This window comes from Tachysurus vachellii, chromosome 19, assembly GCF_030014155.1.
Source record: "Tachysurus vachellii isolate PV-2020 chromosome 19, HZAU_Pvac_v1, whole genome shotgun sequence".
Taxonomy (NCBI): domain Eukaryota; kingdom Metazoa; phylum Chordata; class Actinopteri; order Siluriformes; family Bagridae; genus Tachysurus; species Tachysurus vachellii.
The window spans coordinates 15,974,102-15,990,214 of record NC_083478.1 but is presented as its reverse complement, the minus strand read 5'-3'; the positions used below and the strand labels follow the sequence as shown (position 1 = coordinate 15,990,214).

The following is a 16,113-nucleotide window of genomic DNA, read 5'->3' as shown; positions in this document are numbered from 1 at the left end:
ATCCTGAATCTTGAATCATATGGAGTTTATGGCGCTGAACGTGCCCATGATTCCGTAAAAAAAGAAATGAAAAATAATCATAATAATTTGCAAAACACTGAAGAGGACACAGGAAGACTCGTGCATATTTTTTTGGGACCAAAACCTATTTAGCATAAATACAAACACAACTTTTCATCTAAAAGCCCTGCTGTTCTGTCAGATAGATGTCAGGACCTGTTTGTGCCCCATAGGCGCGCTACGTCCAGGCCAAGCTGAGCGTCCATGACCGCTCACTTAAGGTAGCCACGGTCCTCGAGAGTTTGGAGATGGAGATGGAGCTGCTGTGTCTGACTGGGGTGGAGGACCAGCTGCAGGCTGATGTGAGGCCAACGCTGGAGATCCTCCGCAATGCTGGCATTAAAGTAAGCCACTTCTGTTTATGCAGCATTTATGGGTTTCTTCCAATGCTCAGCCAAACTCTTATAGACCGATGCAGTCCAGACTTACTGGTACTTTTCAACTACTGAATACACCCCCTAATTTCCAACTTTGCTTGGTGATTAGCACCATGTTCTATGCATCAGGGAGAGTCTTTAACAATAAACACCATCACAACCCACCAATAATATACTTCTATTTCAACAGGCCATGTCGTAAACCATCATTTTTGTAAGCATGTAACATATTTTCCACGTTATTTGTAGTAGCAAGAAAAAAAGAAACCGAACACATCCCTTGCACCTTTAATGCACAGAGCTACTTGTTAGCTAATTAAAGGCAGTGAGATGTGAAAAGCCTGAGCACTAAATGAAAGCATGTGGGATTAATTACTCAAGCATTATGGGAGAGATGATCTTTAGTGAAGAAGCGGAAGTTGACGGAATATGGAAGTTTGAGGGACATTTGGTGGAAAATGAATGAGGAGAAAAATCTGCTCTCCACCGTGTAAACGGGATTTTATAGATACAGTGTGATTTTTTTTTTTGTTTGTTTGTTTGTATTTTTTATATTTTTGTATTTATTTTTCAAATCAATGTTTCTGTGGTTTTCCATCATAATTTAATTAAAGATTAAAAATTGAGATTCAAACAGCATCGTTTTTTTATGATCATTTTATTAGAGTAGATTAATTTTCCAAAGATACCTTGTTAATGTTGTAGCATTACACAGTGCTTGTACCTTTGGTGAATGTCTGTGCTCCAATTTCATTCATTATATGAACAAAGCATGATATTTCTCTTGCAAGGTTATCAGGTGTAACATCAGTGTAATCAGTGATTAATAATGTTGTAATGTTACTGTTTGGAAAGGTATGGATGCTGACAGGAGACAAACTGGAGACAGCCACTTGCACAGCCAAGAATGCCCACTTGGTGACCCGTAATCAGGACGTCCACGTCTTTAGGCCTGTAAGTGTTTTCTCATTTTGTTCACTATATAAAAACATACAATATTCCACATTATTTTTTTTATATAAAGTGCATAAAATGGTGCATTAAAAATACAGCACCGATTTTAAAGCAGGATAATCACCGAGTGCCTGATGACACCAGTAGGAATAGGACGTCCAGGTGAGTATAAGTGCCCTGCTCTTGAGGGCGAGAGGTATGGCATTGTCTGTCATTATCTGTCAGAACAACACTATACAATCTTCATACATACCAACTTTTAACATAGGTATTGGTACATGAGCAGCGTTTAAGAGCTGTACAGGTCTCTATAGAAGCACGTGGGATCCTTCACCTTCCATACATGGTAGTTGTTGTGTGTTAAGTGTTAGCTAGTGAAATCTAGAGCTAGCTAGTGATCTGTAGTTTATGTATGTATGGAGTTTGTGATCAAACGTACATTTTACGTTTTGTCACCTTCCCCATCAACGGCGAATAGAAGGGAAAAAGTTCAGAATCACTTTTCCTATATATTATATAAGGGTTAAAATGATTTGTTTACATACGGACAGGTTTACAATCTTTGGCAAAGTCGTCCAGTCCATGACCTGCGACCATCCCAATTTAGTTACACAGCTTTGATATTCCCTTAGGGGTGTCAAACAGAGGTCTGCACCTTTCCTTGTACCTGCATAAGTCTGTTTGTGTGTGTGTGTGTGTGTGTGTGTGTGTGTGTGTGTGTGTGTGTGTGTTCCCTATGGATGACTGCCAAAGCGGAGGGAGTCTGGGCCCTTAGGTTAAGGCAGCACTGTCGTTACCCGAAAACAAAGACAATGTCTGGCACAGCATTAAAAACAACCGCACCACCCCCCCGAGCGCTGGGGCGCCCGAGAGGCCTTGCATCTGGAGCAACTTCCTCTTTAGATACAAATGAAATCTGGATAAGAGTCTAAATGTGTTTTAAAGTTGACAGATGGATGGCCAAATTGTGTACACTCCTCTGATTAGAAAACATCCTTTCCTGCCCAAGAACTGCAGGATTTCTGGGCATGATTCTTTCTTAGATTTGTTGACAACGTGATTTCATTGTTAACTTTAATAAACAGCAGAAGAGAGTAATCGCTCCGTATTGCATTAACTTGAAAGCTTAACATCATGTTCATTATTTTGACCTTTCCTGGTTTTTTTTTGTTGTTTTTGTTTTTCTGGAGAGGCAAAAATATTAACTATTCCTCCTGTTATTATGTTTCCGTGCAGAACTTTATAAAATGAATTTGTCTCCTGAGGTGACATTTGTAATGGAACCAAACTTAGGCCTATCTGTTAAGTTCGATCTAACAAACCCAGAGCCTCATTTCCTTTATGAAACTCTATTCCACACGAGAGTGGCAGGCAAGCATGTCCGCGTGACAGTTAAGCGGTTGGCTTGGGTCATGGACCTTTTACGAGAGCTGACAGTTGAAGTCAGCAGCTGTATTCTTCTGCGTTTGATGTGGTTAAGCTCTCTAGTTTATTTGAGTGAGATTACTATCATTGTGTGCGTGCTTAAATGTATGTGTAACCCTAACCCAGCTGACACTGTACATTATTTTTTTTTTGTGTGTTTCCAGGTGACCACACGGGGCGAGGCCCACCTCGAGCTCAACGCTTTCAGGAGGAAGCACGACTGTGCTCTGGTAATATCAGGAGACTCTCTTGAGGTAAACCTCATGCATAGCCAGTCATAATGTGATACCACTTTTAAGTGTAGTAGGTTGAGCTCACAGAAAGCATTCAACATTTGGAACATCCTTTCATACCACAGCAATTTGCAATTTTTATTTGTTCTGCATTGAACCATGCACCGTTAGTTTGTACGTCATAGAACGTCCAGAGAGACAACTTAGTTCCTATTATCACTTACTTTAAAACAGCTATAAACAATCGTTCCCTCACCAGGCTTTTTTTCCCTATGTCTTGGAGTTGATAATACAAAAATGCGCAGTTTGCCAACTACCAATCTCAAAGATGTATCTGTACACCATAACAATTACATTTGACAGACGTCCTTATCCGAAGCAACATACAAAAGTGCTTTGAAGTCTCTGTCACTGGTTCAGGACAGAGACTTAGGATAGCATCAACCTAAAACTCTTCGTTTTTTAAATATATTCATGCAAACAAACCGGGAATATAAGCGCTAGTTTACGTGTTTCAGGAAAAGGTAGGTTAGGTCTTCACCTGTCTTTGTAGATAGCCGGATATTAAGACTCATCAACTTTTAGGACATCATGACCTCAGTGCCAGAACAGAAAAGAGTCATGATGTGTACCTACCTCTTACCCTGAGAGATGCTGGGACCAGTCGAGCAGCCAATCCTCCAGATAACTAGTTACCCTCATCTCCTGTTCAGTTTATTCCACACATACTATCATCTTTATCAATTTGTAAAATGAGACACAAAAGTGGTCATTGTAGGCAGATGTGTTCCTGAACATCTGCACCGGTATCAATGTAACTGAGCCACAGACAGAAGGTGACAAATCATTTATTAGCTTTAGACAAAATCCTTCCAGATTTTTAATAATAGGCCACAAATTAGATTTATATCATAGCTACCATGTCATGTAGCACCACTGTGTTTGGTGACAGATTACTAGCCAATTTTTTCAGTAAGGAAGTCATTAAATAGACTGTTTTCTGCAGGTATGCCTGAAGTATTATGAGTATGAGTTTATGGAGCTGGCGTGCCAGTGCCCAGCTGTGGTGTGCTGTCGCTGTGCTCCAACACAGAAAGCTCAGATCGTGAGGCTGCTGCAGGAGCGCACAGGCAAACTCACGTGTGCTGTGGGTGAGTACATTGTGCATCACTGTGACAGAGAGCATCCTTTCTTCAATGAGATGTGGCTCTGAATGATATTTTAATTTAGCAGACATTTTGTGTAGAGCGTATAAAAGTAAAATATGTTTAGCAAGACCACAATTCACTCTTGTAGGCTAAAGTCACAGCACGGATTATTTCTTGGCTACAAGATTCCTAGGAAATTATAGAGCATTTAAGATCACGGAAGACAAAGGACTGGCATAACGTACATACGCAACACAGTGGAGGGACCAAAGCTATGTCCAAATGTTAATGTTGTTTTCGGTTGTACTAAACAGAGTCACAGAGACCCTGCAGTCAATGTCAGGGGACATGGGGCACAAGGCAGGGGACTTCCTGGACAGGGAGTCAAACCACCACAGGGCACAGTTACACTACACACTAGAGGTTCAGGATTAAGGGCCTTGCTCAGGGGCCTAGGGTTTGAGCTCACGACCTTCCGAACAGTAGTCCAACACTTTAACCCCTGAGCTCCCTCTTTGCTTTAAGAGCTGGAGTGAATGCATTGACAGAAATTCAGATTATGTCGTTTTCACCTTTCTGACACCGGCTTGCAATAAACAATGCAGAATGTAACCCTCATACATTAAAATATATAGCATGCTAAATATTTAGTAAGCTAACGGGACAGATTTACACCATGTCTTAATGTGTTCGAAAAGGTCAAAGTTTGAGACATCTCTGTGTAAAATTAAAAATATATCTGAATATTTTGTTCACACAGATATTTTAGCACATGGTATCAGTTCTCGTCCTCTCTTAACACTGCATGCATGTATTATTTTAGTTTTTCAGTAAATAATAACAGTGAAATATGACAAAATTGTGTTGCACTGCTGTGTAAAAACTGCCCTACAATAATCTCAGAAGTACTGGTCACTCAGCCAACATTGCTATCTCTCTGTCTGTCTCTCAGGGGACGGAGGAAATGATGTCAGCATGATCCAGGAAGCTGACTGTGGCGTGGGAGTGGAAGGCAAAGTAAGAGCCACTTGGTCCCTGTGCGTCTGCAGTGTCAAACGCTTTGTCGCACACATCCGCTACCATCTCGCCATGTGTGCTTACCGCATCATTATCACATGCTCCACACACTCGCACATCTGGATAAAGATTTTCCACTCTTCATACCTAATTTGTGGAAGTAGTGTGCGAGTAAAAGCCACAAAACAGTGCGAATGGTTTTTGACCTACATCTGGCTATATTTGTCCGTCACTGTCTATGATTTGTCTGTCGGCGAGGACACAGACGGGATGGGATCATTGAAACATCGCTCTGCTTGTAGGTGTTGGAGAGTTTCAGTGTGCTTTTTTTGTTTTTTTTACGATATTGAGTCTACAGTGACTTCAAACACTGCAAAGTCAGAATTGTCCCAAGCCAAATTTTGTGGTGGGCCAAACGCTCTTTCCAAACGCCGAAAATGAGACATTATGAGCTGGTTAACTGATATTGACTCACCCGTGACTAACATAGCACAACCCAGATTAAATTGGCGTGGTTTATGTGGGATTGTAATTTTTCCCTGAAATGTCTATAGCTCTCTGGGCTTCATGGTTTCATTTCATTCACACTGCAGATAAATCTACTAGCATTTCTACATATGTATAAAGTATGTTTTCTTTTATTCTTCGTAGAGAGGGAAAGCAAACTAAAAATGTTGTGTGTTTGTTTTGTCAGGAGGGAAAGCAGGCTTCACTCGCTGCTGATTTTTCAGTGACTCAGTTCAAACATCTGGGCAGACTGCTCATGGTGCATGGACGAAACAGCTACAAGAGATCGGCTGCCCTCAGTCAGTTTGTCATTCACAGGAGCCTCTGTATCAGTACCATGCAGGTACTGTGTGTGTGTGTGTGTGTGTGTGTGTGTGTAAAGCAGAGAAAAGTAAACCACTCCCTATATTCACAAACAGGTCTATGTTTCCAAAAAAACTGCTTTTACTTTCCAGGTTAAAACTATTCTTCAACCCCAAAATAATCTGTCACACACCCAAGCATTGGCACAGACCGCACTATGACTCATGTTAATGAGGATCTTTATTAATGAGTCAAAAATCTTCAACAGTAGTTTGTTGAACAAACGTTGCAACACAGTAAACAAATTGAGTGAGGTTACTCTTCTGAGTCATGCAGTTAAATGCAAAAAGGCTCACTCTTGTACTCTGTTCTTAAAAATAGAGATGGATGTTACAGATACCTTTCCATGTCTCTGCTGGGAACATTGCACCTTATTCATCCTTTGACCTTGATGATAATCCTGTAGTTCCTTGAGTTCTTCTTGCTAGGCAGTTTTCCTGTGTGCTGGTTTTCTTGCTAAGTACGAAATAGCAAACATATCCACGCTACGTCACACTTAGTTTTTCAGATTCCCCCTTTCTTGACCCAGAGGTTTGGTGGTCCTCCACTTACTGTAGTCACTGAACTATGGTTACATACATAACTTCCTTACATTCTTGATTGCCAGAACAGTTTCACAAGAGGTCACAAGGATTCGTTGTGGAATAGCCCAGTCACTGGCATGGACAAGCTTCAGTATTGTTACTATACAATGAATTTGGCATCTGATCATAAAAAATTCAACTTGCCGCAAATTTGCAGCTGCTGCTGTCACCAAGCCAAGCTTTCTGACTTTGTTCTGATGGTCAGAATGCTGAGATGGTGGGCCCCCAGCTCTTAGGTTTAGTCTATGAAACATACAGTAGGTCTGTCTTTGTATGTGAGGCAGATGTGCTAAGATCATAGCAAAGTGATCCTAACATAGTGAGCAGCTCCTCTAACTTGCTACCAGCTCCTTTATTCTGTGTACTAATACGGTAAAATGTCATCTCCGAGATGTGCATGTTAGTGCATTTAACACTACAAAATTAAGCTAATTAGCGAGAAACCAAGGATACATGAGCTTTACTATATGGGCAAATGTTTGTGGACACCTGACCATCCTACACGACATCACATTCCAGAGTTAGCCACCCTTACTGTTAAAATAACCTCCCATTTTCTGGGAAGGATTGGCACTAGTTTTTGGAAAGTGGCTGTGTGGATTTGTGCCTCATTCAGCCACACGAGCATTAGTGAGGTCACTCTAAATAAGAATGTCAGCCAAAATGTCTAACTAAATGAATGACTTTACTTTTTTCCTCTTTTTTTTGAGTATATACATGTTAATATAGTTAATGTGCAGTGGATAACAGGTTTGGAATAGATGTATAAACCAAAAACGCTTTGATGAAGTACGTCAGCTATAACGCACAGTAGTAAATATCTGCTTGAATCTTCCCTAGGCCGTCTTCTCCTCCGTTTTCTACTTCGCATCAGTTCCTCTCTACCAAGGCTTTCTCATCATCGGGTGAGTGGCATAATCACACAGCTGTGGTGACTCATCGCACTCAGTGAAATCTCACTGGCATTTCAATTATGCATTGCATACTGCTGTGACATTTGATTTGAGCTGCAGTATTGTTACGGTGAAAAAAAGTTCACACAGTGCTGACTGCATGGAAGCTGCCGAACACCAATAGTTCCTTTGTAATGCTAGAAATTATGAGCTGAGATATTCATTTCATAGTTTGGGGCAAAGTTTTGTGTACTGTGTATCAGCGTTTCTAAGGCAGTGTGTGGTTTGAAAAAAAAAAATTGACCCATAGTCGTATTGCTGTGAGTCAAGGCTAAGAAACCATCCGCTGTTTTCAGTTGTTGCCAGGATTTGTCAGAGTGAGGATAAAAGGAGTTACAAAGCTTTAAAAACAATTTAATGAAAGAATATCTTGTCCATAGTCTCTATGATGTAAGAATAACTTGCTAATAACAGAAATAGTGGCTAAACAGCTACCGTTGCTTTCACCCTTCTGCACTGCTCATTGCAGATTTCCAAGCAGTTGTAATTGAATTGTAAGATACAAATCAATGTGTCCCACTAGGAATAGAAATGATCACCCTGATTATGGCAGTTAGGAACATCAAGCATCGTGGAACACACTTTTTCACATTGGTTGATTTACTGGGATATGTCAGATTTGCACATGAGGATCCTGACAATTTTGCCCGTTCTTCAAAGCAAGTCAAAGGACAAAGCTCTAGAAAAGTATCACTAAAAGTTGGTCAAACAAAATATCCCAAACACGATCAGCTCTAAGCTCAACTAAATCTATTATTAAAACAAGAAGTTTATAAATAATTAGAGAAGAACCCAAAAATCCACGGTTAACTCTGAAGGAGCTGGAAAGATCTATAGGACAGCCATACATAGGGAGCTCCTCAAAGATGGGATTTATGCAATAATGTTGAGAAGAAAGACAATCTGATACTTCTAATATGTTCAGAATGTTCTCTGATCAGATCAGACCAACTTTTTGTCTTTTGCACAAAGCACAGTATTTGGCAGAAACCCAGCATTGCTTCATCACACTCGTATCGTCCCTTAAGTGAAGCATGGTGGTGTTAGCATCATGTCTTGGGGTTGCTTTTTTCATCAGCAGTTACGGGGAAACTGCTCAGAATTTCTTCCGTCCTAGAAGACAGCTTGTCCCCGTCTGCAAGAGAGTTGATATTGGGGCAGAATGTTCATCTTTCAATTCAAATATAAGCATACTTCTGTAGCTGCACTGGCATGGTTCAAAATCCATGAACCTGAATATGTGTATGCAGACCTCTATCTGATTAAGAATCTGTCGTAAGATTTGAAAATTGCTGTCTGTACAGTCTCTGTACGATATGTCAGCGCTTGAGCAACTTTTCCAAGAAGAAAGGCCAAAAATATTTGGATCCAGATGTGCGAAAACAGCTGTAACTGCAGCCAAAGGGAATTCTACCAAATATTGACCCATCTGCTATACAGTGCCAATACTTATGCTGAGCATTGTTTAGCAGTTGTTGTTTTTCGAATGAAAGACATGGCTGCTAATTCTTAACACATGTTTATTCCACATTCTGTAGCTACTCGACGATCTACACCATGTTTCCTGTTTTCTCCCTGGTTTTGGATAAAGATGTGAAATCTGAGGTGGCTATGCTTTATCCTGAACTCTACAAGGATCTACTAAAGGTATCTGACAATCTTCGTTCATGTCAAATTACAAAAGGAAAGCTTTTATCACGACTCGGCTTACCCTTCTTATTCTTTCAGGGTCGACCTCTTTCCTACAAAACTTTCCTCATATGGGTTTTGATAAGTATCTACCAAGGTAAGCTGATTTGGTATTTATTTTATTACACTGTGAAATGTTTTACATGGACAAGGCACTGGGTGTTCTAAATTGAGTGAACTATGTATTTTTACCTCTAAATGAAGCATGACTTTGCAACGGCAGCCCAGCGGCTTGCTAAGAAAACAGAGAGACTCTAAGTCGAGACAATACGACAGTACTGTGGATCTCATACAGCGAATGTTGTTTTACTCAAACAAAACTCACCCACATGGTTCCCCTGGTTAGCTTAAATACTGTATTTGTCTGATGTTTATGTTAAATAACCTAAGGTGGTTTTCCACTTTTGCCTTTTGTGTCCTTTAAAGGCGTGTTACATGGCAAATCAAGTGCTACACCCAAACCTCACCTACCCACATTAATGTTTCCTTTAATTGTTCGGTGTCTGTTTTTTTTTTTTTCTTTCTTTCTTTTCTTTAAGCTTAAATCAACAAGCAAATCCTTGTTTGTTTTCACATTCAGGTTTCAATTTTAAGGCATTCCCCCAAAAATATGGAAAATGGATCTCTTCCTGATTCTGAAAGACAGTAAAGCGCCGAGTCTCTAACATGCAGTCTTCTTTTTTTGTAAAATACAATATATGGCCAAATGTTTATGGACACCTGTCTTTCACACTTATAATCATGTCAGGCTTCCTTTAGTTCCAGTGAAGCAAACTTGTAACACTACCATGTTCACTTCCTATACGTTCAGTTCAGTTCAGTTCAATTTATTTATATAGCGCTTTTAACAATTTCCCATTGTCTCAAAGCAGCTTTACAGAACTATACATTTGTGCTGCTTCCTTATATTCCTTATATTGTAACTAGTTTGCTTAGACAACCTAATGCTTTTACACTGTAAATCATTGAATTGGAGAAATTTTAGTATAAACTTGATCACTATGATTTTACCTATGCCTATACATTTCATGACTGTAACACATTTATTAGTAATGGACAGTTTGTTAGCACCCCTTTGACCCTTTCCATTCACGTACAGTAACAGTGTTTCCATTGGAGTGATGGATAGGTGTAGAGGACTGTAACATAATGCTGATTAGCAAGAGATCAGATCAATGTACCTGAAAAATAGGCCGATGGGTATTCTGTAGGTATTATTTAAGTGTACCTAATAAACTGGCAACTGTGTATATGTTAACAGCGTGATTTGATTATGTGACGCACTTGCCGTACAACTCCCAGTTTTTTTATTGTCAAAGCTGAGCTTTTATAGCAATGATTCCCAGTTAGATATAATAGTGTTTTTTACTTGTGTTTGTGTAGGCCTTGTTAGAAATGAGTTTTGTTTGGTCTCTTGTGATTTGCAGGCAGCATCATCATGTACGGCGCCCTGCTGCTCTTTGAGTCAGAGTTTGTGCACATCGTGGCAATTTCATTCACCTCTCTGATCTTGACCGAGCTGCTCATGGTGGCACTGACAGTGCAGACGTGGCACTGGCTCATGATTGTGGCCGAGCTCCTGAGTCTGGCTTGCTACATCGCTTCACTCGTCTTCTTACACGAATTCATCGGTAAGAGCGCAAAAAAGATGCCTTCAACTTTCTACAAAAACATACTGTCAGCAATTTTATCATTATACTACTATCACATTATTAACCTTTACTAATTTTAGTTATTTATTAGTGTTACTTTAGGAATCCTTTAAAAAACATTACATGTAACAACCTACTCATGTTTATGTTTTTTAATTTTGTATACCAGTTTCTGAAATTTCAGTCATGCTACATGTCAGGGTACCGGTCAAGGTTATAAACAAACTGTGTATCCTCTTGCAAAGCATCCTCTTACTCTTAAACTGTTCTGACGTCAAAAGTTTTAAACCAGGTGAAGGAATGCGGCCACATTCCTCCTCCATTTCCCTTCTACCCCAGCCAAGAGTTCACGGCTTTCCCCTAACACTTCTGCTGTTTTCCTAAATTAATGCTTGCTACTATTCCAGACTGCCCACGCAGACTGTGACCAGTGCAGTGGACACTATATAGGAAAGGAAATACCACTCGCCTCTGCTCGTTTCCTGCTAGATCACTATTGTGCCCAAGGTCTGTGTGTTTATCACACGGCCTGCGTAAGGGGGTTAAATGCCCGAAAGTACCAGTTTTCTCTCCAAGAAATTGTTTTCTTTTTGATTTGGATCATACATTTCTACTTCACATGTACAGGCTTTCATTTGAAATTCTCAAGTACACACTTCAAGTATTCTCCGATAACTTTCTGTATTCATGTTACATTTTTTAATCTAGCTCACACAACCCCAGTACTGCCCCAGACCACCCCCAAAACTTCATGGTAGGGGTGTTGTGTTTCATATCGTAGGCCTTGTTGACTGCTCTCCAAACATAACGGTTTATGGTGGTGACCATAAAGTTCAATTTTTGTCTCATCACTCCAAATTACTTCAAGACGTTTTGTGGTTTCTGTTGATGCTCGTTGGCACAATAGAAGCAGGATATTTTTGTGGTATGGGCACAAAAATGCTTTTTCTTTTCACTTCCAAGTGTTTAAGCATCTCTTTATTGTACAAAACTTTATTGTACTTTTTCACAAAATACCATGTTTGTGTTAAGTTGCTTGTGGGCATTTTGTCACAGCTAAGACATTTTTTGTCTACCTGATCCACAAAATACTTTTTTTTCTTCACTACTTTTCAGTTCAATGCTTTCTGCAACAGTTCTGTAATAGGCCCAAGAGCAGTACAATAGCAGGTAGACAGTAAAAGAGACAATAATTTGTTTTTCAGTATTGAAAAACGTCAGTATTGTAGTCAGTCAGTGTTTGCATACCTGTTTTAAACTCTTTCACACTTCACACTGCTAATGTAGTGTTATCTGTGCTTTCAGAGGAGGTCAGTAGAGAATGTTTGGAGTTTACTGAAAGTTTCGATTTTAAGGCGAAACCTGTCATTTTTTGAGAGGTTAAGGTGGTGCAGTATTACCAAAACCATGGGAGAAAATTGCTAATTTAAAATTGCACCTTGCTAATTCTTTAAATAAGTCACAGAGTATTATAATATTCTTTTTATATATAAATGTGCGGTGTAATGTAGGCTTATTCGACAGGAATTTAAAATGCTAAATACAAGAATAGAAACAAAGCCTTGACGGAATTGCAGACTGCAGACGAGTCTTCCAGAGAGCTTAGTAGCTTATTTGTCATATTCAGTATATGGTATGACGGACATATCATATCGTGATACTTGAAGGCATTTCTTCAGTCTACAGTATGATGATATGTAGGTTTGGAAACAACCTGCCAACAAACCATTAAACTAAATCCTACACTATTGAAAACTAAAAAAAAGTCAGTTTTTCAGTCTGTTTGTATAAGTCATTGCTGTCTTATGTGCTAAAAATACGAGTTGTGTACGAATATCACTGTAACTATAACACTATAATTTGATTATATGATTGTATAATTAAGAATTTTATTTATATATATATATATATATATATATATATATATATATATATATAGCTAAAACGAAACATATTTAATTTGTTTACTTAACAACAACAAACAAAATTTGATGTTTGTGTATGAGAATGCGAAATGTTTGCTTGGAAACAAGACCGACAGGGATACAGTAGATAGGGATGCCACTTTTAATTCCGTTGATGTACATAAACTACACAGGCAAGTGTTCGAACAATGCTACTCTGGCTGCTGCTGCTGTTATTGCAAACCCACCCAAACATCATGAGTCTAATTTCATCTTGGTCATTTAATGGTCTTAGAATATCCCAAATGGAAGGCTACTGTGATTGATCAGTAAACATGCTGGGATAATCTTGATTAGTAATCCCCCCCCAAAAAAAACAAAAAACAAAAAAAAAAAAACGGTCTCATTATTGCTTCAGTGGATAATCTCAGCTCTGTGGTGTAGATTTGTACCTAAGAACTGTTGTTGTAATCAATCGTTACTGTCTTTAATTCTCCGCTTCCTGTCATCCACCCACAGATGTCTATTTTATCACCACGCTGTCGTTCGTTTGGAAGGTGACCGTCATCACGCTGGTCAGCTGCTTGCCTCTGTACATCCTGAAATACCTGCGCAGACGCTTCTCACCTCCCAGCTACTCCAAGCTGACCTCCTAGAGACGATCAAGAAATGTAAACAGAAAGACGCATTTCCTGGGTGTGTTTTTTTTATTTATTTTTTTTTAATTATTATACATTTTTTGGTCATGTGGGTGACTGAAGCAATTTGCACAGGCTTTTGTTTTTCTATTAAAAGCAGCGAGAATGTCAAAGGGCCATTCTGGAAGGTGTGTCTCAAATATAATGCATGAATCTTCTCATTTGTGCCATTTGCAGTCACACCACAGCTATGAAGCTGAGCCGGGCTCCTAAAGGGCCTTCAGAGCTGAATCATGAGGGTACTTTCATGCTTGATTGCTCGAGTGAGTCACTCACTAGTGAGGGCTAAACATGCGGGTTACTGTAGCTACGGTGCGCACCGGAGCTTTTGAGAATCCTGAGAGAAATTAATTTCGACTTCATTTATTTTACAAAGAAGGTATAGGGAAAAGAGAGGAAATTAATTTAATTAAAAATTAATTAATTAATTTTGGTTCAAGGGGGGCACGGTGGCTTAGTGGTTAGCACGTTCGCCTCACACCACCAGGGTTGGGGGTTCGATTCCCACCTCCACCTTGTGTGTGTGGAGTTTGCATGTTCTCCCCATGCCTCGGGGGTTTCCTCCGGGTACTCCGGTTTCCTCCCCCGGTCCAAAGACATGCATGGTAGGTTGATTGGCATCTCTGGCAAATTGTCCGTAGTGTGTGAGTGAATGAGTGTGTGTGTGTGCCCTGCGATGGGTTGGCACTCCATCCAGGGTGTATCCTGCCTTGATGCCCGATGACGCCTGAGATAGGCACAGGCTCCCCGTGACCCGAGGTCATTCGGATAAGCGGTAGAAGATGAATGAATGAATGAATGAATGAATTTTGGTTCAGACTTGATCATTTGAAAGGTATTGCTGTGGAAAGTATTCTAGAAATTAAATATATTGAATATAAAGTGATTGTAAGTGTGTGTGCGCGCCCCTGTAGTGTAGTCGATCTGTTTAGATTAGCATGTCGTCTCAGACGGTGGTGTTGGTTGGACGTAAGGTCACTGAATACCATTGTGTTGTGTCTAAAGACCATGATGAGTATAACACACCACAAACAAACTGCTATTTCAGCTCCCGTTTCTGCTCCCTCTAACCTTGTCCACTCTTGCGGTGACCTCTGGTTTCCCTCTGTCTCTGTGCATGAATGAGTAGATTTCAGACAGAGCACTAACCACTTTTCCTTTTTCTACTACACTTAGTCTACGTCTCTCACAGCTCCAAAACTCTTTGTGCATTGTCTACATTTCACATCAGGATTGTACATAAGCTAAACGATCTAATGTATGCACTTAATATTGATTAACTGTGTTTCAGCGTGTGGATTCGTTCAAACGTCTTTTTTTTTTTTTTGGTAAGGTAACAAAGGTGACACTCTGACCATGTGCCATATTGACCACTTTTCTTGCAGTCAGGGGTGACAACATTTATGGTTTTGCTATTGCATTTACGATTTTGGAGCTCTTTTATGGAGACATGTGAACACTAGACTTTTGTGTTATTTTAGCTAAAGCAACAATCCAAGCAAGATTAACGTTCACCGAAGGGGAAAGGACGAGGGACGTACGTGCGTACAGCTAGCATCCGATTCTGTTTCATGTCGACTTCATGCAGTGTTAGTCTTAAACTTGTAACTCTGACCTCCGACTTGGGAAGTCGTGCTCATCCCCGAGTTCAAAATGGCCACTAACAACATTTAACACTAAAGTATCAGTTTTTCATTTTTCTAGGGTTATGTGGTATAAACTGGTATTTTCGTGAGATCAGTCAGAGTTAAATAACAGAGTCTGTACAGTTTGCTTGTTTTTGAAGGAAACAATACACAGTTAGTTTGTAGTTTTTCCCCCCATTTGTGGCTTGAACTCAGAGCTCAAAAAAGACGTCAACCCACTTTTGAGTTTATAAGTATATTCACAAGCCACGGTTTTGTGAACCAGTATAAAACAAGAAGGTGTTGATGGTTTATGTTTGTTCTCCTTTAAAAGACCTTGTAAAAAAATACAGGATTTTTCTCTCTGATGCTTGTTGTTAGCAGTGTTGGTACTTCTGCATGCAAAAAGATTTCTTTGTTTTATAAGGACTCCAATTTGTCCTCCTGGGTGCAATAAATTACATTCAAGAAGGGAATAGCTTAATAATAAATTAAGGGATATTTAAACATAACAAATCCATATCACACGTATTACAGTAAATAATCACTGATTAATTATAATGATCATTCAAACAGGTAACATATCAAGAACAAATTGTCTTTGCTTTGATTTGTGTTCACAGGCATTGTACTACTGCTGACTTTGCAGTTGGACCTAGACTAGTGTACAATGCCATGTACTTCATGTGATTTCTGTTCTGTTCTTGTTATTCGTTTTGTAAATGTCCAAACTACTTTTTATTAGTTGATGACTTGTGAATTGCTGTATTGTAAATAACAAACAAAAAAAAAAGCATTTTATTTATTAACATTTCTAATTTGCGTTGGAATTTGCACACTGATAAATAATTGCCGAACAAAAAAGGGACAAAATAACCGAGTGTCCGTGGCGTCTAAATAAAGTAGGAGTTTTCTTATCATGGA

General features: G+C 39.5%; 1 protein-coding gene across 1 annotated transcript in view; it reads left to right on the top strand.

Annotated features, from left to right (window-relative positions):
* Window positions 1-16,113, top strand: part of LOC132861883 (probable phospholipid-transporting ATPase IIA) — a 38,831-nt gene extending 22,718 nt beyond the window's left edge. Inside the window, exons 18-28 of the mRNA XM_060893520.1 lie at window positions 234-404; window positions 1,293-1,391; window positions 2,981-3,070; window positions 4,056-4,200; window positions 5,150-5,214; window positions 5,909-6,064; window positions 7,509-7,573; window positions 9,160-9,268; window positions 9,350-9,407; window positions 10,738-10,941; window positions 13,386-16,113. Coding sequence (XP_060749503.1) covers window positions 234-404; window positions 1,293-1,391; window positions 2,981-3,070; window positions 4,056-4,200; window positions 5,150-5,214; window positions 5,909-6,064; window positions 7,509-7,573; window positions 9,160-9,268; window positions 9,350-9,407; window positions 10,738-10,941; window positions 13,386-13,522 — 1,299 coding nt within the window. The 3' untranslated portion in view covers window positions 13,523-16,113. The remainder of the gene's footprint in view (window positions 1-233; window positions 405-1,292; window positions 1,392-2,980; window positions 3,071-4,055; window positions 4,201-5,149; window positions 5,215-5,908; window positions 6,065-7,508; window positions 7,574-9,159; window positions 9,269-9,349; window positions 9,408-10,737; window positions 10,942-13,385) is intronic.